Source organism: Rana temporaria, chromosome 6 (assembly GCF_905171775.1).
Source record: "Rana temporaria chromosome 6, aRanTem1.1, whole genome shotgun sequence".
NCBI classification, from domain to species: Eukaryota; Metazoa; Chordata; class Amphibia; order Anura; family Ranidae; genus Rana; species Rana temporaria.
In genome coordinates this window covers 4,449,766-4,475,160 of record NC_053494.1, presented here as the reverse complement: position 1 = coordinate 4,475,160, position 25,395 = coordinate 4,449,766, and the positions used below count along the sequence as shown (strand labels likewise).

General features: G+C 48.0%; 1 protein-coding gene across 3 annotated transcripts; it reads right to left on the bottom strand.

Moving 5' to 3' along the window:
• Positions 1–704: 704 nt before the first annotated feature.
• Positions 705–25,058, bottom strand: LOC120942925. Of its 3 annotated transcripts, none has more exons than XM_040355882.1 (16): positions 24,801–25,058; positions 20,158–20,219; positions 19,838–19,866; positions 17,774–17,842; positions 16,890–16,955; positions 14,033–14,128; positions 13,862–13,945; positions 12,298–12,547; positions 10,874–11,065; positions 9,183–9,211; positions 7,723–7,779; positions 7,069–7,140; positions 5,606–5,674; positions 3,430–3,519; positions 3,264–3,335; positions 705–1,006 (listed from the first exon to the last, which is right to left on the bottom strand). In XM_040355882.1, the coding sequence occupies exons 2-16, from the start codon at positions 20,174–20,176 to the stop codon at positions 926–928; spliced, it is 1,275 nt and encodes a 424-aa protein (XP_040211816.1). In that variant the 5' UTR covers positions 20,177–20,219; positions 24,801–25,058; the 3' UTR covers positions 705–925. The 3 variants fall into 3 exon arrangements, with proteins under 3 accessions (XP_040211816.1, XP_040211818.1, XP_040211817.1); XM_040355883.1 differs by having other exon boundaries at positions 912–1,010; XM_040355884.1 differs by lacking the exon at positions 5,606–5,674 and having other exon boundaries at positions 24,801–25,057.
• Between the last annotated feature and the right edge of the window lie 337 nt (positions 25,059–25,395).

Genomic DNA, 25,395 nt, shown 5'->3' with positions numbered 1-25,395 from the left:
GGATATTTTTTGGGGGGTGGCGGGTGAATCTTCATGGATGTAGGCCCTTTTGGACACATTGGGGCAGATCCACGTACATCGGCGCATATATGCGTCGGGCGTAGCGTATCTCTGAAACACTACGCCGCCGTAACTTTTTTTTTTAAATCCTCAAAGAATGCGCGCCGTAAGTTACGGCGGCGTAGTGTATCTTTGGCGGCGTAATGGCGCGCCATTCAAATAGATGTGATGGGGGCGTGTTTTATGTAAATACGTCTTGACCCGACGTAAATGATGTTTTTTTTCAACTGCGCATGCGCCGTCCGTGGGGGTATCCCAGTGCGCATGCTCGAAATTAAACCGGAACAAGCCAATGTTTACGACGGTGACGTCATTCTACGCAAAGCCCTATTCGCGAACGACTTACGCAAACATTTTTAAAATTCGACGCGGGAACGACGGCCATATTTGGCTGCGCCTCATATAGCAGGGGTAACTATACGCCGGAAAAAGCCGATCGCCGTATCTAGCTAATTTGCATACTCAACGCGGAAAATCGACAGAAAACGCCACCTAGCGGCCAGCGTAAATATGCACCTTAGATCCGACGGCGTACTAAGACGTACGCCAGTCGGATCTAGCACAGCTTCAGGCGTATCTTGTTTTGTGGATACAAAACAAAGATATGCCGGAGGAAACTAGAAGTTACGTGGCGTATCAATAGATACGCCAGCGTAACTTCTTTGTGGATCTGCCCCTTTGTGGCGCAGGGAAGGTAGATTGATTGGGGGAGGGGGTGTGCTGGGGGCCAAGTGGGAGCTCTTTGTGGGAGGGAGAAGAGAATTAAAATGGGAAGGGATGGAGGACAGTGTCAGTGTATAAGATTTCTAGAGTCCCTTTTTAAAGCACCATGCTGTGGAGGAGACCTTCATCCAAGACTTCTTCATTAGACCGACACCAAAGGTGATTCTGGACTCTGGCCATGTTCTCTTATACTGTTCTCTTCACTGGCTGCAGTATTAAGGAGCTGCCTGGAAAAAAAAGATGGGAAGTTAAACTACCGCGGGCATCAGTGCTGTATACCTTCCAGAACACAAAAGCAGAGAACCCGTCATACACGGTGAAGACACCAAACATTGCACTCTGGGGTTGATTTACTAAAAATCTGCTACAGCTTTGCATGGCAGCCAACTTCTAAGTTCAGCTTGTTAAATTAAGCTTTGACAAATGTAAAGTAAATGCACTTGAGGGCTAAAAATTTGAAATGCAAGTTACTCATTAGGGGGAGAACCTCTGGAGGGGGAATGCAGGATGGAGAAAGATCTGGGGGTCATAGTAGATGACAGGCTCAGCAGTAGCAGGCAATGCCAAGCTGCAGCAAGAAAAGCCAGCAGAATATTAGCATTCATTAAAAGGGGAATTTGCTCTAGAGCAGTGGTCATCAACCCCGTCCTCTGGGCCCACTAAGGCTGCTTTCACACTGAGGCGTGCAGCCGCGGTGACGGTATAGCCGCGCTATTTGTAGCGCGGCTATACTGTCGTATTTACCGCGATATTCGGGCGCTAGCGGTGAGGTTTTAACCCCCGCTAGCGGCCGAAAAAGGGTTAATACCGCCCGCGTTGCGGGCGGTATTACCGCGCTTTCCCATTGATTTCAATGGGAAGGCGCGGTATAGGAGCGGTGAACACACCGCTCCTATACTGCGGTAAAGATGCGGCTAGCAGGACTTTTGGAGCGTTCCTGCTAACGCACCGCTTCAGTGTGAAAGCCTTCGGGCTTTCACATTGAAGACTACAGGGCATGATTTTTCATGCGGTATAGCAGCGCTATTTTTAGCGCTGTACCGCATGAAAAACGCCCCAATATGAAAGGGGCCTTACAGGCCAGATTTTAAATATTACCTTGGGGGAGATGCAGACTGCAATACGGCAATCACTGAGCAGCAAATGATATCACCTGTGATGTATTTCAGTTATCTTGCAAACCTGGCCTGTTAGTGGGCCCTGAGGATAGGGGTTGATGACCACTGATCTAGAGATAAAACTAGAATTCTCCCGCTCTACAAAACTCTGGTTAGGCCACATCTGGAGTATTCCGTCCACTTCTGGCCACCAGCCCTTAGGAAGGATGTGCTGAGACTGGAGAGAGTCCAGAGAAGGCCAACAAAGTTAATAAGGGGACTGGGGGACCTCAGTTATGAGGAACGACTACAAACATTAAACGTATTCTCTCTGGAGAAGAGACGCTTGAGGGATACGATAGCGATATACAAATACCTCAATGGTGAACAATTTTCAGGCAGGTTATAGCGAGATAGAAATAAACATTGTTTATAAACATTGATCAGACGGGAGATCGAGAGATACAAAGTAACATTGTTTATAAACATTTATCAGATAGAAGTAACATTGTTTATAAACATCAGACAGGAGAGATACAAAGTAACATTGTTTATAAATATTGATCAGACAGGCAACATCTTGTACACATTGTTATCGTAAAGCGGAGTTCCACACAAAAATGGTACTTCCGCTTTTCTGAACCCTCCCCCCCTCCAGTGTCACATTTGACACCTTTCAGGAGGGAGGGGGGAGTAGATACCTGTATAATCAAGGTATTTGGGGGGCAAAATAATGCACTGGGGCCCCTACCAGTCTGCCCCAATTTTCAGCACCTACTCCAAAGATTTAAAGTACAAATAGTTGATGGAATTAAACATACATTTAATAGTATTTTGAAATTGATTTTAAACAGCAAGAAAACCCATGCCATAAATCAAAGACTAATCAACAAAAAAGGGCACAGAAATGGGGGTGCAGAAGGGCAGATTACAGGGGTTGTAAGGAGGGCACAATACAGGTTCTGGGATTCTGCCTGGGCCATCCTGGGACAGCTTAGTAAAAAACATGACTGTCCCGGCAAATCCGGGCTAGTTGGTAAGTATGATGTAATGCAAGATTATCATGGCCCCCCCCCCCCATGCACCTGGGGCTCCTGGGCAATGCCCAGGGGTGCCAATGCATTAAGACAGCCCTGCCCAAGACAACCAAGCTCTTTCACCAAATCCTTACCAGTTAATTGCCACCACTACCCTCACAACTGGCCAGACAAGTGAGGGGCCAGGAGACTAGAGGACACCATAAGAGATCAGATCAACAATTGGTGAACCTTAAACATCCAACCTCTGCAAAATGGTCACCAGGGCTCGAGAATCTCTTCTGGAATATTCAATAAATTACCTGCGTGTGCCATAATTTTGCCCTTTTTATGGTGATTTACTTACACTGAAGGTTGATGATGCTGATAACAGAACAGCGTAGAGCAGTGTTAAAACCGACTGCGCAAAAAGCAGGACCTTTTATATGAGAACGAGGAAAAGGGGGAATTGTTAGAGAGAATGAAAAGTACAGGATATTTACTAAATGATGCAGAGATATTCCGACCCTTACCGCCTTCAAGCCGGAGCAATACCAATACGCAGCCAACGATTCCAACGCCATCACCACCACAAGAGCGGGGAGGCCTGCCCATGGAGAGCCCTGGAAGACAAATTGTTTTTTTTCATTTTAATATTATTTTTTTCTCAACCAACCAGAGTCAAATGATCCATATGCAGCGAAAAAAGATCTGACTTCACTGCCTGCACACTTTTTCAATGCCAGTAAAGCCATACACAGCCAAGAGGTTCCTCATGCAACTATGTTTCAAAAAAAGTAGAACGGGGGGGGGGACTTTGGCTGTGCCTCTGAGGAGTGTAAGAAAGGGAATACAGATACTGTATATACTCGAGTATAAGCCAAGATTTTCAGCACATTTTTTTGTGCTGAAAATAATGCCCCCCTCGACTTATACTCAAGCCACCTTTTTGTGCCTGATCTCCCGGATTTTGGGGACCCGGTACTGGCCGGCCATAGGTCCCCTGAACTTGGCACACATGTAGCCACACTCTTCCTCTACAAATGTACGAAGTTTGTTGTCTGGGGGACCTACGGTCAGGGAGGACCGATTTTTCAAACCCGGGCACCCCTTCCATAGACTCCCATGTTAAACGGTCATTTCTGCAGTGACTTTGGAGACCCGGTACCGGCCGGTCGTGGGTCCCCTGGATCCGGACCTTGACACACATATGGCCCCATTTCGCCTCTACAAGTGTGCAAAGTTTGTTGTCTGGGGGACCTACGGCTGCGAAGCACCGAATTTTTCAAACCTGGGCACCCCTTTCTATAGACTCCCATGTTAAACAGTCATTTCTGCAGTGATTTTGGGGACCCGGTACCGGCCGGTCGTGGGTCCTCTGGACCCGGATCTTGACACACATGTAGCCCCATTTCGCCTCTACAACTGTGCAAAGTTTGTTGTCTGGGGGACCTACGGCTGGGAAGCACCGATTTTTCAAACCTGGGCACCCCTTCCATAGACTCCCATGTTAAACGTCAGTCTAGGCATGGGCACAGTGAGGTATGGGCACAGTGAAGCATGGGCACAGTGAGGCATGGACACAGTGAGGCATGCAGATGGACACCCTAGGCTTATACTCGAGTCAGTAAGTTTTCCCAGTTTTTTGTGTTCTTTTGATTTATAGAACAATAGATGCATTACATTTTTCTGCCATAAGGCAGTACAATCTAAGAATAAAAATCAAGTATGAATGAGTAAGGCCCCTTTCACACTGAGGAGTTTTTCAGGCGTTTTAGCGCTAAAAATAGCGTCTGAAAAACTCCTGCCCTGCAGTCTCAATGTGAAAGCCCGAGGGCCTTGAGAATAGCACAGTAGGAGATCACATAGATTCTATAGGTAAAATATTGATAGAAAAACCATGTTACTTATGTATTGTTTATCAATTTTTTTACCTATAGAATCTATGCGACATCCTACTGTGCTATTATCAAGGCCCTGACGAAACGTGTAGGCCACATTGCTATAACCAGGGCAGCCATCACAAGTTTTGGGGCCCCTGAGACAGCTTTAGTAGGTAGGACCCCCCTGGAGCAGAGAACCGGGGGGGGGGGGGGCTGCTGACGATCTCCTGACGCAAGATAATAAGCGGGGGGGGGGGCATGTGGGCTTGGGAATCATTGGGACCCTTACAGGTTTAATGCAAAAAAAATGGGAGGGGGCCGTCCAGGGCTGTAAGGAGCCCTGGGGACCATTAAGCCCCTTACAGGTGTAATGCAAAAAATAAAAAATAATAATAGTAAAAAAAAAAAAAAGGGGAGGCAGGCAAGCCGGGCCTGTAAGAGGCCCTGGGGACCATCGGGCCCCTTACAGGTGTAATGCAATTTTTTTTATAAATAAAAAATGGGAGTGGGGCATGCGCCGTTCGGGAAAAACGTCAATCAGGTCGGGTCACCAAAAATTAACATAACACACGCCCCCTCATCCTCATTTAAATTACGCGCGCTAACGCCGGCCCCATTTATGCTACGCCGCCGTAACTTAGGAGGCAAGTGCTTTGTGAATACAGCACTTGCCTCTCTGACTTACGGCGGCGTAGCGTAAATACGATAAGCTGCGCCGCCGTAACAATGCGCGCCCCTACCTGAATCCGGCCCCATGTCTATAGCAACCTGCAGGGACACAATCTGTCCACGGCCCCATCATTACACCCCACAGGGGCCAACCTACCTTCTTCGTGCCCCGGGGCACACGTTTCGTTCGGTCTATGGGATAGGTAAGCGGGAGCACAGTGCCGGACTGGGAGTCACAATTATGCCATAAAGGAAAGAAAACAGTGGTGTCCCCTCAATATTATGTTAGTATAAAGCATGTTTAATCAGATAAATGATATTGATTCATTTAAAGGAGATGTAAACCCAATCACTCAAATCTCATAGACACTTTATCATGGAAATGTCATTTCAAAATTAAGTTTATTCATTTTAAATCTGCAGTTTTCAATGAAATCCCATCACCAATAACAACCAATGAAAAGCTTTTTGCTTTTAAATGTCCTTATTTCTTCTGAGAAATCCTCACTTCCTGTTCTTCTGTCTGTAACTCCACACAGTAATGCAAGGCTTTCTCCCTGATGTGGAGTGTCGTGCTCGCCCCCCCCTCCCTTGGACTACAGGAGAGTCAGGACGCTCTCTACGTTGCAGATAGAGAAAGGAGGTGTGTGTTAGTGGGCGTCCTGACTCTCCTGTAGTCCAAAGGAGGGGGCGAGCACGACACTCCACACCAGGGAGAAAGCCTCACATTACTGTGAGGAGTTACAGACAGAAGAACAGGAAGTGAGGGTTTCTCAGAAGAAATAAGGACATTTAAAAGCAAAATGGAAGGATGAGGTAAGTGAAGGAAGGCTTTCACACTGAAGCGGTGCGCTAGCAGGAACGCTCCAAAGGTCGTGCTAGCCGCATCTTTACCGCGGTATAGAAGCAGTGTGTTCACCGCTCCTATACCGCGCCTTCCCATTGAAATCAATAGGAAAGCACGGTAATACCGCCCGCAACGCTTTTTCGGCCGCTAGCGGGGGTTAAAACCTCACCGCTAGCACCCGAATATCGCGGTAAATACGACGGTATAGCCGCGCTACAAATAGCGTGGCTATACCGTCACCGCGGCTGCACGCCTCAATGTGAAAGCAGCCTAAGGCCCCTTTCACACTGGGGCGTTATTCGAGCGAAGCCTCATCTGCAATCCCAATGTGCTGGTAAAGCACCGCTAAGACCCTAACGTTTTAGGGCGTTTTTGCGGCGCCTCGGTGTGAAAGGGCAAGGCGTTTTTACAGCGCTTTCAATTCATTTCAATGGAGAGGGGCGTTTTTGGAGCGTTTTTTTTTTTTCAGCGCCCAAAAGCTGCTCCAAAGATGCTGCTTGTGGGACTCAGTGTGAAAGGGTCCATTGAGATGCATGGGGAGCGTTTTATGAGCGTTTTAATAGCGCTATTTTAACGCTGTAAAAACGCTTCAATGTGAAAGGGGTCTAACTCTGTAGCTTTACCAATTTCAAATATTGCACATTATCTATTGTAAAAAAAAAAAAAGTGAAAATAAATAAAAGGAACGTACATCTGATCGGACTGCATAATAATTCATTCGATTTGATTCGGGTCATTCAAGAACAATTTATAGAATTATTCGATTTTCTTACCAGGCCGAAGGGAAGCAGGAAGTTGTAGATCAGCAATGAACCCCCAATATTAGATAAGATCAGGATGGCGCCCTATACACAGAGGAACACAACGATATATTAACTTTGTATCCATATGGTTTGATTTATTTACATTATTTATTATATTTAGAAGTTATTTTTATGCATTTTGGTGGATAATAAAAGCGAAGTCCAGTTGGGTTCTTATATCTTCTTACAGATGATGAAGATTTGGGGGGTCCGATTAATTATGGGAAAGAAACCTCATTGCTAAGGGTCTAATGCAGGGGGTCTCCATACTGTGGCCCGAGGGCCAGAGGTGGCCCTTTGCTAGCCTTTATCCGGCCCCTGGGGCAAAATACCTCCCACCGATAGGAGACACTATTCCTCCCACTAGGGGAACTACCGTATTTATTGGCGTATACCGCGCACTTTTAGAGGTGTGATAGTCAGGTCAGGGGTCAACTGACGTTGTTTTTTTTTTCTTTAGAGGAGAGTAGGGGACAAAAATGATGTGCCAAGATTAGTAACCCATAAATTAGGCCAATATAATGTAAGCAGATTTCTGATTGGTTGCTGTCAGTTCAGCACTTTGGGACCATCAAGGTTCATAAACCCGACTGTGTATCGGATACAAAATTGAAATTTACTCACGTCATAAACACCAACACAATAATGAAGCCACGGCCCACACAGGATGAGAGTCCCGACCTGTGGGATGGAAAATAAAGGAAATGAATAAGGAATAGGGAGAGAAAGATGTCCAAGCTGCCCCGTTCCAGGAATCCTCCTTATCTCCACCCCAAAGGACAAGGCATGGTCTTTCCAACACCACTGGAGCCTAATCTCTCCCTAACCCCAGGACAGAGCTGTAACCAACAGATCCCTCCATAGTCCCATGGCAGCAGTCCCAGCATTGAAGACCACCATGCTTTGGATGGTGTAGCTCAAGGATCCTCAAACTACGGCCAGGGATGGACTGGCCATTGGGACTACAGGGAGTTTCCGGGTGGGCCGATGGCTCAGTGGGCCGGCTTCAGTGACAGTGGACCGCCGCCCCCCTCTGCTCCTCTGTCTCTCCCTTCCCGCAGCGTTCACCTCCTCTTCCTCTCCGCAGCACTCATCTGGGGGGAACAGGGAAGCAGGAGGAGGACCAGAGGAGCATGGGGGAAGGGGACAGACAGCTGACTCAACAGCTATGGCCTGGGAGTTTCTCACTTCTGCCTAATCTTGTCCCATAAGGGGGGGCACCGAACTGATTATTTTCCCCGGGTGAAATAATGTCTAGTTTCCCCACTGGTACTGCCTATAAAAGTACCAGTACCAGAAATTCTACTCTAATAAAGTAGAACGGCTAGTGGCTAGTGAAGAGGGGGAGGGGGCTTGGGTGGCCCGGGGGGGGGGGGGGGGTGGGAGTTGTCCGGCCGCCATGGGAGAGACCTGTCAAAGTGGGCCAGTCTGGATGAAGTCCAGGGCCAAGTTTTTGTGCCAGTCCAGCCCTGACTACGGCCCTTCAGCTGTTGCGGAACTACACATCCCATAAGGCATTGCAGAACTCTGATATTCACAGACATGACTAAGCATGATGGGAATTGTAGTTCCTGAACAACTGGAGGGCCATAGTTTGAAGACCCATGGTGTAGCTGCTAAGAAAGAGACTATAACTAGTAGAACAATAAAAATAGAGTTGCAGGAAACTCAAAGATGACCCCATAATAATAAATCTGTTACTGTTACTCTGCAACATACACAATATAACCCGACCTATGGACATGGGCGTAGCATAAGGGGTTGCAGGGGTCACAATGGCAACCCCACCCATAGCTCCAGGGGGCCCCTGCAGCCTCCCTGTCATATTATCATATTCTCTACAAAATCCAGCTACGATCTTCCCAAGGGCCCCACAGTCACGCTCCAGAACTGGGCTTCCACTTTGCCTTCCACAGTCCACACCCCTTCATTCTCATTGGCTGGGGACAAGCTGTGAGCCATTTTCTGAATGGAGAGGAGCACGGGGTGAGAACAGCCCAGGGGCCAGGTCAACTTTTGCATCGGGGCCCACAAGCTTCAAGCTACGCCTCTGCCTACGTACTCACCACATCTGCAACACTTACCACATCTACTATCAGATGACTGGATGACCCTGAAGACGGAAAATGAAATGGATATTTTTAGAAAACGACTTACATACCATTTTTTTTGGACTTACTATAATGAAAAAAAAAAAAAAGTGTAAAATAAAGTTTGGTGTGTTCTCTAGGTTCCAGTGGCGGTGCGTCCATAAAGGGCGCAGGAGCGCCGCCCCCTCTCTCCTGCACCCCTATAATCACCATAGATAGAGTCATGCATTACCTGACTATCTATTGTCGGTGCTGACACCCCCTATTCATGTGTCCGGACCCTTTTCGGGCACCTGAATTACAGCGGTGGGGGTGTATTTCGGCAGTACCCGATTAGAGCCACTGGCTCTAATAGGCGTCCAAAAATGTGAGAGACGCGGGCTGAACGCTGTATGTTCGCTTTTCGATCAGCTGTGTGTTAGCAAAACAAAGGAATTCACTTTGCTAACATTGAACCAGCTTAGACCAATCAGGTGCGCCGGGTCTGTGTTACCTGTCATCTGATTGGCTGAAATGACAGGCGCTGTGATTGGACGCCTATGGGCGTCCAATCACAGCAGAGGACAAGAGGAGGAGCAGGTGGGAGAAGACATTGGGTCGGGAAAGAAATGGAGGACACCGTTCGCTGCCGTCACCCGCTGTGCACCCGAGACAAGGGAAGTGACAAAATTTGGGGCATAGTGGCAATGTTTAATGGGCAAAGTGGCTGCGTTTGATGGGCAAATAGGCTGTGTTTGGTGGCACAGTGGCTGCGTTTGATGGGCACAGTCAGGCTGCAATTAATGGGTGTTTTTTTTATCTGCGCCCCCCCCCCCCAAAAAAAAAATATTTGGAGCACCAGCCGCCACTGGTAGATTCTCTAAGCTACTTCTTCAGTTCTAACAAGTGTGAGGACAATACCCCATCATGTATATCCACAGAGGTAGCATGGGCACCTTAAAGCGGAGCGCCACTTAAAAGTACTCGTCACCCTCTTTTATGCCACATTTGGGGGGCGGGGGAGTGGGTACCTGGTTTTGACAGGTAGCCAGCTACCACTTATTGCTCCAATCACCTCACCGCCTAGACGACTCCTCCTCTCCCCCTAGGTGACTCCTCCTCCTCCTCTCCCCCTAGGTGACTCCTCCTCCTCCTCTCCCCCTAGGTGACTCCTCCTCCTCCTCCCCTAGGTGACTCCTCCTCCTCCTCCTCTCCCCCTAGGTGACTCCTCCTCCTCCTCTCCCCTAGGTGACTCCTCCTCCTCCTCCTCCTCTCCCCCTAGGTGACTCCTCCTCCTCCTCTCCCCCTCCTTCCCTGTAATCTTCTGGGGCACGTCACAGGTCCCAGAAGATTGCCTGCCCACTAGGAGAACGTAGCGCGACTCGCGCCCCAAGGCCCAACGTGACAAAAGCCTCGACGTAGGTCACATGACTAAGTACTTCCAGATATTGCATGATTCTCATTTTGACAGGAACATTAAAGTATATTCAGAAAAAAAATTACTGTCTAATGTGCTGAATTTCAGAACATTCAGTCCTCAGGACTCGTCTGTTTCTATAGAAAGAACGGGATGTCTGAGGTGACCGACAAAGGTTGTCATCTATGTTATACGTAGGTTCAAGCCATAGAACACCCAATGCCATGCATAATGGCCTTCAGCACAACCTCATCTGTGCCTCAATCTCCGGAGGATTCCTCAGACCTACCCCGGGACAGCGTTCTCAGGAAGGGTTGCAGCTTCTCTTTGATCCGTTCCTCGTCCCTTTTCTCCTCCCTGGTGAAGAGATAGAGGTCCCGGGTCTGGTCTCGGATGGTCCCCTGGCTTTGGAGGATTCTGTTCTTCGCCCCTTCGCTGCTGTCATCCAGATCATCCACCACAACCACAACCTTCTCCCGACCTGTGCGGGGGAAAGAAAAGTGATGAAATGTCATTGGTCACAGTACTGGTTTCAACAAAAGACGAGTATTTGAATCTGAAGCATGACCACTCCAAGGGTCCCCCAGGCACACACCAGTAGGGTCCCCTTACAATCAAGGGCCCATAGTCAGTAGGCAAGAAGGAGTCCTCTCCAAAAGCCCCTAAACCTGGTTGGGTCGGTCACAAAACCAAAGACGTGTTTTTTCATTAAATGTAAGTGCTCAGGGTAGAGCCTGGACGCTGGCCGCGCTCGCGCATGCGCAGAACCCTCTGTTGGAGGATTTGACCGGTTTGAAAATAGAACAGAACACCGGCCGCCGACTGACTGCATGACACCGCGGGAGACTCGGAGGCTTTGTTACACTGGCCGGAGGTACATGAGGCACAGTGAGGCATTAAGATGGACACAGTGAGGCACAGTGAAGCATGCAGATGGGCACAGTAAGGCTGCAAATGGGCATAGGGAGGCTGCAAATGGGCACAGGGAGGCACAGTGAAGCATGCAGATGGGCACAGTGAGGCTGCAAGTGGGCACAGTGAGGCACAGTGAAGCATGCAAACGGGCACAGTGAGGCTGCAAATGGGCACAGTGAGGCTGCAAATGGGCACAGTGAGGCACAGTGAAGCATGCAGATGGGAACAGTGAGGCATGCAAATGGGAACAGTGAGGCATGCAAATGGGAACAGTGAGGCATGCAAATGGGAACAGTGAGGCATGCAAATGGGAACAGTGAGGCATGCTAATGGGCACAGTGAGGCACAATGAAGCATGCAGATGGGCATAGTGAGGCTGCAAATGAGCACAGTGAGGCATGCAAATGGGAACAGTGAGGCCTGCAAATGGGAACAGTGAGGCCTGCAAATGGGAACAGTGAGGCCTGCAAATGGGAACAGTGAGGCCTGCAAATGGGAACAGTGAGGCCTGCAAATGGGCACAGTGAGGCATGCAGATGGGCACAGTAAAGCATGCAGATGGGCACAGTAAAGCATGCAGATGGGCACAGTAAAGCATGCAGATGGGCACAGTAAAGCATGCAGATGGGCACAGTAAAGCATGCAGATGGGCACAGTAAAGCATGCATTTTTTTGTAGTAAAATGAGGTGCCTTGGCTTATATTCGGGTCGTCTTATACGCGAGTATTTACGGTAATACATTTGACAATTTTTTTATAATTTTGTATAAATATTTATAATAAGTGTATAATCCCTTACCCAAGGCTTGTGACATGTGTTTGACCTCGTCGTCGTAGAGCGAGTCGGTGACGTCGGTGACGTTGACCCGCCCCCTGGTCTTGGAGTGGTACAATATGGCGAAGGCACATTTGGAGACCTGGTCCCGGAACTCCCGGAAGTTGCTGTTGGTGATGTAGAACGGGACCGCCTTTCCCGAAGATCTGAGGGCGGCCGACAGCCAGTTATATTCTTCCGCCGCGCTCCGGGAGAAGATTCCGATGACCTGAGACTGCACCAGGAAGACATTTACGACAATCCAAAATTTTAAAGTGGTCACCATAACAGGAAGTAGAAGGAAATCTTCCAATGGGGGGACAACTAAAGAAGGATTTGCCCTCAATTTAGGGCAATGTCCTCTCACTTTGTGTTATAGGCAGGGAGGGGTTTTTTTCAGCAGAAGCTCAGGGGAACGCCGTTCCGGCACCTCCAGGACTGAATGGTAATGGCAAAGGATGATGGAGTGTGTTGGGGGATCTTTTGATGCTGTCTGAAGGGGATCTATTTCACAATTGTTGCAGGGGGCCTATTGTTGCTGGTGGAGGATCTATTGTTGCTGGGGAGGGTTGGGGGTGGAGTCAATTTCTGTTGAGAGGAATGTACTGTTGGGGGGGAGGGAGGGGTCTACTAATGCTGGCTTCTGGGAGAGTTATTGTTGCTAGTGGGAGTATATTGTTGCTGGGGTGGATCTGTTGTTGCTGGGGGGGGAATATTGTTGATGGGGATCTATTGTTGCTGGGGAGGGTGGGGGGGTCAATTGCTGTTGAGAGGAATCTACTGTTGGAGGGGGGTGGGGTCTACTAATGTTGGCTTCTGGGAGAGTTACTGTTGCTAGTGGGGGTATATTGTTGCTGGGGTGGATCTGTTGTTGCTGGGGGGTATATTGTTGATGGGGGATCTATTGTTGCTGGGAAGGTTGGGGGGGGGTCAATTGCTGTTGAGAGGAATCTACTGTTGGGGGAGGGAGGGGTTTACTAATGCTGGCTTCTGGGAGAGTTATTGTTGCTAGTGGGGGTATATTGTTGCTGGGGTGGATCTGTTATTGCTGGGGGGTATATTGTTGATGGGGGGGGATCTATTGTTGCTGGCTGCTGGGGATTAATTTTTACAGTTTTTCTTGGTATCATTAACACATGCAATGCAAATTACTTAGCACCACTAAATGATACTTAATTTTAGTGGCGGCAGTACACCTGTAAGGGGTCCGGAGGTCCCCAGGGCCCCAGAAGGCAACCCCCCCTTTATTTTTTAGGGGTCCGGAGGTCCCTAGGGCCCCAGATGGCAACCCCCCTTTTTTTTATAAAATGTTTTCTTATATATATTTTTCTTTATTTCTTCTTTTTTTTGTAAAGTCCCCCCCCCCCCCCCCTTCTCAATTTGCGGGGCCCATGCCTGAAGCTGTGTAAAGGCCCCCCCCCCCCCCGATTTTATCTGCTCCAGGGGGCCCATGCCTGAAGCTGTGTAAGGGGCCCCATAATTCCTGATGGCGGCCCTGAGTGTACTCAGATAATTTATGATTCGGTATTGGCCATTAAGGTGCACTCACATTGCTCCTCCCCTCTTCCTGGTGGTCCGGTTGTGATAGGAAGATGCCAACTCCAGAAACGGTGGATAACGGAACCAGAACAATCTTCAGGAGGAGACATAAGAGAGCGGCGTTACATTACCAGGCAGTCCTCATGGCGGCACACCTTGTACATGGCCAACGGGTCCTCACCAAGGAGAAGGTGGAGATCCGGAGGTCTTCACCGATGATGTAGATTTGCAGGACAATCACCCCGGACACAAGTATCAGCCACTGCGGAGGCGGAGTCTACAATATAATAATGCCAGAACATCGCTGTCAGCACCGGGGCTTTTTTTTCCCCTCAAACAATAGGTGCTGGAACTTAAAGGGGAGCTCCACCCACAATTTCACTTTTTAAATATGAATACCCCTGTAATACACAAGCTTAATGTAGTCTAGTAAAGTTAGTCTGTAAACTAAGGTCCGTTTTGTTAGGTTGTTAGAGCATTTAGTTAGTTTATAATCTAGAAATAGACTGTGGCCATCTTAAGTGTGGGCATCATGAAGCCAGACTGTATGACTTCCTGGATTTCAGCCTTGCAGATCTCGCACATGCTCAGTGCTGCACAAGCGATGTAATAGGTTTCAGATCAGGTTTCCATAGCAACGGGAGTGTCAGAGGAAGTTGCCGCCCCTTCTCTATGCAAATAGGCTATTTGCAAGGACTACTGGGATACATGATGCCTATCCCAGAAAACCTTGTGAATAGCCTTGTGACTTATTAGCCTAGGCTAATAAGGAGGAGGAAGTAATGAAGGACTACAAAATAAATGTATTTACAAGCAACAGAATAAATAAAAATTGTCTATTCTGAACACTATGGGCCATATTCTCGTAGATTTGAGGTGGGCGTCGCGTAAGCCATTTACACTCCGCCGCCCCAACTTACAGGAGCAAGTGCTGTATTCCCCAAACACTTGCTCTGTAGTTTGGGGCGGCGGAGTGTAATTGGCCCGGTGTATCCCCGCGTATATCCAAGGGGGCGGCTTGTATTTAAATTAAGCGCGCCCCCGTGCCGTTTGAAAAGGGCGCATGCGCCGGGGTTAAAATAGCCCAGTGCGCATGCTCCAGTTCTCGACAGAAAACGTCAATGACGCCGACATGTGCATCACTGACGTAAAGTCGTATTCAAGAACGACTTAGTAAAGCGACGTACCCGACGGGAAAAGACGATGCGGACCCGACGCCATACGTGGGACTGGCGTAAGGTTACCCCTCATATAGCAGGGGTAACCTAACGCTTACGCAAACGACGTAAGCGACGGTTACGAGACGTGATTTTGTTCGGGAATCGGCTTATCAGGCTCATTTGCATAAACAAATGAGACCTGAACGTAAACGCCATCTAGCGGCCGGCGGCGAATTACATTTAGGATCCGACAGTGTAAGTGACTTACACTAGTCGGATCCTAGCCTAAATCCGCCGTATCTTGTTTTGTGAATACAAAATAATGATACGCCGGCGGGAAATTCGATTTACGCCGGTGTATCAGTAGATACACCGGCGTAACTTGTTTGAGAATATGGCCCTGTGAGATTAGGGCATGCAGCACAGACAAACATAAAAAAATGGGTGGAACTCCACTTTAACCACGACCCCACAAAACCCCTCCCCCGAAACACACACCCTCCAAATCACATCAAATAGTGGGTGTGGTCAGTCAAATTTCACGAACAGTAGGAGGGCCTTAAATGGGCATTAAATTCCAGGATTGCATTACACACAGAGTGCAGAGTTCAGGGGGTTACACAGAGTGCAGAGCTGTCACTTGTAAAACACAGAAACCAGACTTCTGTGTTTACAAGTGATTGTGGTGAGCAGGAACCAAAGGGTCTGAGCCAGAGGTGGTGGGACCGAGTCCCCCCCAAGTTCCCCTTAAAAAAAACATTCCATCTCCTGCCATATGAAAAACAGAGGGGCGAGTCTATCTCCTCCTACAATACTACGACTTATATCGCTATCCCTCAAGTCTGTGCTGCTTCTTCTTTCACTGTCCAATCACAGGCTGGGGGGGGGGAGGGAGGAGGGCCAAAACCCGTAATTGTTACTAAACTTCACCAAAGGTAACTCAGGCCTCCTTGCCCTGCCAGAGACGGCGGGGCTGTTTGGGGGCCGGATGCATGGATAGGGATAGGCAGCTCCTCCTATTCAGCTAAATACAAAGCAACAAAAAAAAAACATCAATGTACATAAAGAGAGTAAATAGCAGTGCGCACCTTACAGAGGGGAATTTGCTTATCAAAGTGAAGTACAATACACTGCAAAGGATCAAAGTTCAGACAGAAAACAGAATATTACTTTCACTTTCCACCGAGAGAAGAAAACCTTTAGAGAAAAATGAGGACTTGGAGGAATTCTTCTTCTCTATCTTCCTGAGCTAAACAAAAAATGTCCCCTTAGCTCTAATGCTGACAGGTGAGAGGTGACAGGTGACTAAGGCTTTTCCCAAAAGATCAAACAACGCGCACAGTCACTCACTTCCAGGCCGAGTCATCTACTCCATCGCTCACAACTGTCCCTGATTTCGAGGGACTGTCTCTCATTTTGAACAATGTCCCTCTGTTCTCCTCATTTGGGTCTGATCTATGTACAGTAAAACCCAGGGCCGTTTGAAGGAATTTGGGGGCCCCGACCAAAATGGGCATGGAGGCCCCCCCAACCCCCACCTCCCTACACGCACAATCCCCCTATGTTCTTTTTACGTCCCCCGGGCCCCCCCCCTCCCTATCGGGTCCGTACCGCGCGGCAGGAGATTCAGTTTCCTGTTCCTGGCCACACTGAAAGGAAGTGAGCACGGGGTCCGGACTGACAGGAGGAAGGAAGAGGAGCGCGGCAAGGGCCCTGCCAGGGGCCCCAGGCCAGCTTGGGGCCCCAAGCAATTGCTTGGTTTGCCTGCCTTGTAGCAACGGGCCTGGTAAAACCTTGGTTTGAGAGTAACTTGGTTTGAGAGCGTTTGGCAAGGAACATCCTGTATTGGTGTCAGTATATTTCTGAAGACATACTCACATATTTCCAGATACACCAACGGGAGAGAAGGGACCCTTTCAGGAGAATTGTAATTATCATGCAGAGCTGTGAGGAAGAGAAGAGACGTATAAGAGACATTCCGGGGGGTTCACATAGACCACAATCATGAGGACTCCTTCTAGAACAGAGGAGGCACGGGGGGGGGGGGGGGACTTCTTTAGTGACAACATTTATAGAACTGTAATGTCTCGTACACACGATCGCTTAAACCGATGAGAATGGTCTGATGGACCGTTTTCATCGGTCAAAACCGATCGCGTGTGGGCCCCATAGGTTATTTATCCATAGGTTAAAAAATAGCCAACTTGTTTTAAATTTAACCGATGGATTCCTAACCGACAGGACAAAAACGATCGTTAGTAGGCACGACCATCGGTTAAAAATCCACGCATGCTCAGAATCAAGTCGACGCATGCTTGGAAGCATTGAACTTCGTTTTTTTCCGCACGTCGTTGTGTCTTACGTCTCCGCGTTCTGACACGATCGTTTTTTTATCCTGTGGCGTGTAGGCGCGACGGACCATCAGTCAGCCTCATCGGTTAACCTATGAAAACGGTCCATCAGACCGTTCTCATCGGATGGACGGATCGTGTGTACGCGGCATAATGCACATTTTGGATTGGTCGGTGTTCTTCTGCCAAATCTTCATATCTCCATATTCCAGCGGAGATTCTATTATTTATAAACACAACTAATGTTATATTTGTTGGCAATTCACCGACTGACACTTCTTCCATCTCACTTGGCAAACTAACTGACTCCATGGTGTGGCCGTGTGCGTTTATCTTTCTGAAAATGATTTGAGCTCCATAATAGATCTTCATTTCCACACACTGCAGGAATAGAATTGTAGAGATACTTACAGAATACAGGAGAGAGTTTTCACCGATAGAAAAGAAGATCCACAAGGAAAGCAAGAATATGAAGAGTATCTGCATGAAAAAAAAAAAAAAAGTTTATGTAAAAGATGCATTTCCCCACATGTCCCTCAATTCAATATGTCTCTTATGTTCCTCCACCCCACATGTTCCCCAAATGTCCCTCAATTCAACATGTATCTTATGTTCCTCCCCCCACATGACCCCCATGTCCCTCCTTCCCTCATGTCTCCTATGTGCCTCCACCCCTCATGTTCCTTATTTTCTTCCACCACTTATGTCTCTCCACCCCACATGTCCCCCATGTCCCTCCCTCCATCAGGCTTTTATGTTCCTCCACCACTTATGTCCCTCTACCTCGCATGTGCCTTATGTCCTTCCATCCATCATGTCTCCTATGTTCCTCGACCCCTCATGCCCCTTATTTTCTTCCACCACTTATGTTTCTCCAACCCACATGGCTACCCCCCCTTTTCTCTTATCCATCATGTCTCTTATGTTCCTCCACCCCACATGTCCCCCATATGCCTCCCTCCATCAGGCTTTTATGTTCCTCCACCATTTATGTCTCTCCACCTTTCATGTTACTTATGTCCCTCCATCCATCATGTCTCTTATGTTCCTCAACCCCTCATGACCCTTATTTTCATCCACCACTTATGTCTCTACATCCCACATGTCCCCCATGTCCCTCCCTCCATCATGCCTTTATTGTTCCTCCACTTACTATATTTGGAGAAACGTTTTTTGGGGTGATTTTCAGCACAGACAGAACATGCACCAGTCCTTAAAGCAGGGGTCTTCAAACTACGGCCCTCCAGGTGTTCAGGAACTACAATTCCCATCATGCCCAGTCATGTCTGTGAATGTCAGAGCTTTACAATGCCTCATGGGAAGTGTAGTTCCGCAACAGCTGGAGGGCCGTAGTTTGAGGATCCCTGCCTTAAAGAGTTAAAAAAGAATTTGAACCGAACAAACGTAGTGGGTTCCTCCACTTACTGTATGTCTCTCTACCCCTCATGTCCCTTATGTTCCTCCACCCCTCATGTCCCTTATGTTCCTCCACCCCTCATGTCCCTTATGTTCCTCCACCCCTCATGTCCCTTATGTCTCTCCATCCCATATATCCTCCATACCTCATGTCCCCCATTTCCCTTCATGCCTTTGTACCTTTTATTTCTCACCCCTCATGTCCCTCCACCCCTCATGTCCCTTATGTTCCTCCACCCCTCATGTTCCTCCACCCCTCATGTCCCTTATGTTCCTCCAACCCTCATGTCCCTTATGTCTCTCCATCCCACATGTCCTCCATGCCCCTCCATACCTCATGTCCCCCATTTCCCTTCATGCCTTTGTACCTTTTATTTTTCACCCCTTATGTCCCTTCAGCCCACATGTTCCTCCATCCCTCATATTTTTTCTAGACATACAGGCCTAATCTCATACAAAGACTAAAGCCAGCCATACATGGATCAAATTCCGAAAGAATTGTCTTTGGAGAATCGGAACTAATAATTTGTGTTTGAATTTCGCACCATTAGTGGGCCGCAGCAATGGACGACTTTCGTGAGGCCAATCAATTTGTGTGATTGGGCATGTTGGAAATGTTTAGAAAAATTAATGAATTTTGAATCAATGATGGGGAATTATAATTGAAAATAAGGCAAATGAGCTGTGACCTGGGAAGAAGAGAAGATTCCTGGCCACAAAAATCATTTTCTGCAGCACCGTGAGGTGAAATTGAAGGCTTGGTTGGTCGAATTTCTAAATCAATGGTGATAACATCGGGTTACAAAAAAAATAATTCAGAAATTTGACCCATTTACGGCCTGCATAAGGCAACTGTAAAATAGGGAAGCGCTAAAGCAAGGGTTTGCTTGCCGAAAATGTTCCTGCCGGGGAAATTGTATCTCACTTCCTGTGCTGGAGAAGATGTAGAGCCTTTAGGAAGACTAACCCCTTATCCCATAGCAGTACGATGTTTGTCTATCACTATGTCTTCCCTCCAGGGTGCAAAGCCAGGGTGTAAATGTACAAACAGGTACTTACAAAGGGAAGTGGAATAGGACCCAATTTAGCTAGGATAGAAATAGAATAAATATACATATTAATATACCATAAATATAAAATAAATATTAATACATACAGTAAGAATACGATAATTAGTAAAATAATATAATATAAAATACATATTATTAATACAATAAAGTACATAATAATAATAATAATATTATAATAATAATAATAATAATAATAATAATAATAATAATAATAATAATAATAATAATATTATACAATAAATATTAAATATGTATTATTAACCACTTTAATAATAACACAATTCAGAAAGTAAAAAGACATTCACAGACCTTTGGTGAATTGATCCATGGGGAGGAGCTCCAGATATCGGCGATAAAATGCCCAAAATGAACTAGAGATAAAGAAGAAATTTTAATGATATAAATGATGACCAAATCGGAGTACACATCATTATGATCCTGTAATTACAAGCTATTCCCTATACAAGCCTTGCTGTGTCCTCCCTAGCCACCCAGAGGGGCGCACGGTCACTCTTGCTCGCTATAGAAAGTGGTAGTCATGGGTGTCCGCTGAATTTTTTTCAGAGGGGGGCGCTTCAGCAGCGGTGATACACAGTCGCATTTAACCCTTTTTTAAACCGATAACGCGGCCACTAGACTCTTCAACACCTTATCAATTTTCCAGGGGGGGTCAATTTCCCCCCTTGCCCTATGGAGCGGATGCCCATGGTGGTAGTATACAAATTTATATCTTCCTTTATTACTTTTTCTGCATTTATTGTATCTCGTTTGGATTTGTGTTCATGTCGTATTTTTTCTGTTTGAAAATAAATAAATAAAGATTGAAAGAAACAAGTCTTGCTATGGGTAGTGGTTAGCGGTTTTATGAGGGAAATATCATTCATGGATGGGTTCTATCTATAAAAAGTTTGTATGACTAGTAGAGGAGCACGTGGCCCCAAATGTATAATTACGATGATACGTGGTGGTAGGTCGGGTCGCTGCTCTGTATGTACCATGGGATTTAATGAATTCTCAATATTCAGCCGTAGGGATGAGCTGAAGGTTCAGACTGAACACAAGTTCCCGCCGAATGTCGGCTGTTTGGGATAGTGGAAAAAACATTTACCTATTCGGTGGGAGCTGAACCTCATGTACAGTAGCAGTCTTATTTCTGCTTTCAATAGTTGTTAAGGACGCCAGCGGCTGAATCCTCAACCTTATCCTTATAATTGTCCCCACAGTATGGTTCATGCTGAGCCTATCGGACCCCCAGATCCCTACAGGCTGCAGATTGGAGCCCATTCATAGGGGAGAACAATGATGAGAAATCCATGATTGCCCCTGGAATGGTTCATGTTCAGAACCTTTAGATCCCTTCATGCTGAAGGTTAGACCCCATCCACATGACTACAGATTGGACCTCATTCAAAGGGGAGAAAAGTGGTGAGAAATCCATGATAGCCCAATACAGTTCCTGCTGAGCCTAGTGGACCCCCAGATTCTTTACAGGCTGCAGATTGAACCCAATTCATGGGGGAGAACAATGATGAGAAATCCATGATTGCCCCAATACAGTTCATGCTGGGTCTATCGGACCCCCAGATCCCTACAGGCTGCAGATTGGACCCAATTCATAGGGGGAGAACAATGATGAGAAATCCATGATTGCCCCTGGAATGGTTCATTTTCAGAACCTCAGATACATGCAGGCTGCAGGTTTGATCCCATCCACATGGGCGAAAAAATGAGAGATTTATGGTTGACCCCAACATAGCTGGACCTATAGGACCCTCAGATCCCTACAGGCTGAGGATTAAACCTCATTCATAGGGGTAGAAAAGTGGTGAGAATCCATGATTGCCCCAATACAGTTCATGCTGGGTCTATCGGACCCCCAGATCCCTACAGGCTGCAGATTGGACCCCATTCATAGGGGAGAACAAAACACTGATGAGATAATGTATGTATTAATGCCCCAGTAGGGGTTATCCTGGGCCTTTCATACCCTCAGATCTCTACAAGCTGAAGATTAGGTCCTACTCATAGGGGGTGACGAGGAATCTATGATTGCACCCGGGATGGTTCAGGTTCTGGCTGGACCTATAGAACCTCCAGATCCCTACAATGTACATCTCGGGGGGTCTCTCACCTTGCATGGGGTAATTTTTTTTAAACTGCCCTGCAGAGTACACACAGATCTATAGATAAAGCCACACACATCATCATCATATATCAGACATCATATCGGGGCAGTGCAGGGCGCGGCAGTGGAGCAAAGTGCAGTAAGCCATAACAACCAATCAGAAATGATTAATCTTCCGGATTGGACTTTGCAGCTGTGATGGATTGTAGCACTTTGCATTACTTTATCACACATCTGTGGGGTGGGGGTGGGGGGGTGCTCTCTGTGTAAAGTGGGTTCCTCTTCCCTTCCCAGATGAGACTCAGAAACATTACAAATGATTGAATAGATTTCCTAATCAATAGGCAGACACTTATCTGTGCCCCTCCTGTCCTCATCACATCGGCCATCTGCTATCTCTATCTATGTTCACATTCTCGTCCCCTGCGGTCTCTCTGCTCACATTCTGGTCCCCTGCTGTCTCTCTGCTCACATTCTCGTCCTCTGCGGTCTCTCTGCTCACATTCTGGTCCCCTGCTGTCTCTCTGCTCACATTCTCGTCCTCTGCGGTCTCTCTGCTCACATTCTGGTCCCCTGCTGTCTCTCTGCTCACATTCTCGTCCTCTGCTGTCTCTCTGCTCACATTCTGGTCCCCTGCTGTCTCTCTGCTCACATTCTCGTCCTCTGCTCACATTCTGGTCCCCTGCGGTCTCTCTGCTCACATTCTGCTCCTCTGCGGTCTCTCTGCTCACATTCTGCTCCTCTGCTGTCTCTCTGCTCACATTCTGCTCCTCTGCGGTCTCTCTGCTCACATTCTGCTCCTCTTCGGTCTCTCTGCTCACATTCTGCTCCTCTGCGGTCTCTCTGCTCACATTCTGCTCCTCTGCGGTCTCTCTGCTCACATTCTGCTCCTCTGCGGTCTCTCTGCTCACATTCTGCTCCTCTGCGGTCTCTCTGCTCACATTCTGCTCCTCTGCGGTCTCTCTGCTCACATTCTGGTCCCCTGCGGTCTCTCTGCTCACATTCTGGTCCCCTGCGGTCTCTCTGCCCACATTCTGCTCCTCTGCGGTCTCTCTGCTCACATTCTGGTCCCCTGCGGTCTCTCTGCTCACATTCTGCTCCTCTGCGGTCTCTCTGCTCACATTCTGGTCCTCTGCGGTCTCTCTGCTCACATTCTGGTCCTCTGCGGTCTCTCTGCTCACATTCTGGTCCCCTGAGGTCTCTCTGCTCACATTCTGGTCCCCTGAGGTCTCTCTGCTCACATTCTGGTCCCCTGCGGTCTCTCTGCTCACATTCTGGTCCCCTGCGGTCTCTCTGCTCACATTCTGCTCCTCTGCTGTCTCTCTGCTCACATTCTGCTCCTCTGCGGTCTCTCTGCTCACATTCTGCTCCTCTGCGGTCTCTCTGCTCACATTCTGCTCCTCTGCTGTCTCTCTGCTCACATTCTGCTCCTCTGCGGTCTCTCTTCTCACATTCTGGTCCCCTGCGGTCTCTCTGCTCACATTCTGGTCCCCTGCGGTCTCTCTGCTCACATTCTGGTCCTCTGCGGTCTCTCTGCTCTCTCCTCCTCCAATCTTTCCTTTCTCCCTGCTATCTCTCTGCTCTTCCCTATCTGCTGGATGTCTCTTTCCTAGAACTCTGCTGTCTATCTGCTCTCCACCCTGCAGACTATCTCCTTCCTGGTCCTCTGCTGTCTTTTTCCTACCAGAAGGATGTCCCTTTCTTGGCCCTCTGCTTTCTCCTCCTCTCTTTCCTTGCTTCCTGCTATCTCTCTGCTCTCCCCTACCTGTTGGATGTCTCTTTCCTGGTCCTCTGCTGTCTCTCTTCTACCAGAAGGATGTCCCTTTCTTGACCCTCTGCTCTTATCTCCCGGCGGGATCTTTTTCCTTGCTCTCTGCCATCTGTCCGCTCTCTCCTTCCCTGCAGGATGTCACTTTCCTACCCTGCCGTCTCTCTGCTCTTGCCTCCTGCTGTCTCTCTGCTCTCTCCTCTCTTCAGGATGTCACTGTCCTGGCTCTCTGCTGTCTCTTTGCTCTCTCCTCAGGATGTCACTGTCCTGGCTCTCTGCTGTCTCTTTGCTCTCTCCTCCATGCAGGAGGTCTCTTTCCTTGCTCTTTTGCGGTCTCTCTGCTCTCTTCATCCTGCAAGATGTCTCTTTCATTGATCTTTTGTGTCTCTCTCTCTGCTCTGGTTCTCTGCTGTTCCTCATTTACTCTCTCTTCTCGTCTCAATATCACTGTCCTTGTTCTCTGCTGTCTCTCTGCTCTATTCTACCAGTGGGAATTCAGTCTCTTGGCTTTCTCTCCTCTTTGCAGAATGTATCTTTCCTGGCTCTCTCTCCTCCCTGCAGAATGTCTCATTCCCGACTCTCTCTCCTCCTTGCAGAATGTCTCTTTCCTGGCTCTCTCTCCTTGTAGAATGTCTCTTTCTTGGCTCTCTACTCTCTTCTACTTACATAATGTCTGTTTCCTGGCTCTCTGCTCTCTCTCCTCTCTGTAGAATGTCTCTTACCTGTCTCTCTCTCTCTCTCTGCTCTCTCTCCTCTCTGTAGAATGTCTCTTTCCTGGCTCTCTCTCTCTGCTCTCTCTCCTCTCTGTAGAATGTCTCTTTCCTGGCTCTCTCTCTCTCTCTCTCCTCTCTGTAGAATGTCTCTTTCCTGTCTCTCTCTCTCTCTCTCTCTGTAGAATGTCTCTTTCCTGGCTCTCTCTCTGCTCTCTCTCCTCTCTGTAGAATGTCTCTTTCCTGGCTCTCTCTCTCTGCTCTCTCTCCTCTCTGTAGAATGTCTCTTTCCTGGCTCTGCGCTCTCTCTTCTCATTCTCACCCCATCCTGCACTCTTCTGTCTCTTACCTGCAGCGGTCTCTTCCTCTTCAGTCTCTCATGTGCTGGATGTCTCGTCCTCCTGTCACCTCTTTCCTTCTCTCTCTTTCACTTTCACCTGGTGATGAGTGACACGTATGTGGGTGACACGTATGTGGGTGACATGTATGTTGTACACGGTCACGTCTGGAGATTTTCCTGTAACCCCCTCCTGCCTGGACAGAGCCCTCTGTGTGTCTGCAGAAGGGAAGGGAAGGGAAGGGTGGTGAGTGCAGAGAGTGAAAGTGAAAGTAGATGGAGAAGGAAGGGGGGAGGGGCAGAGACACGAAGTCCCTGCACACTGATATGGGGACACCTCCCTTCTCTTAGTGATGATATGGGGGGCACCTCCCTTCTCTTAGTGATGATATGGGGGACACCTCCCTTCTCTTAGTGATATGGGGGACACCTCCCTCCTCTTAGTGATGATATGGGGGGACACCTCCCTTCTCTTAGTGATGATATGGGGGGGACACCTCCCTTCTCTTAGTGATGATATGGGGGGACACCTCCCTTCTCTTAGTGATGATATGGGGGGGACACCTCCCTTCTCTTAGTGATGATATGGGGAGGGACACCTCCCTTC

Coding starts and splice junctions, on each gene's coding strand:
- LOC120942925 (XM_040355882.1), bottom strand. Junction 11,066..12,297: donor ACACATGTCACAAGCCTTGG/GTAAGGGATTAT, acceptor TCCCCCGCACAG/GTCGGGAGAAGGTTGTGGTT. Junction 7,780..9,182: donor GTCATCTGATAGTAGATGTG/GTAAGTGTTGCA, acceptor TCCATCCCACAG/GTCGGGACTCTCATCCTGTG.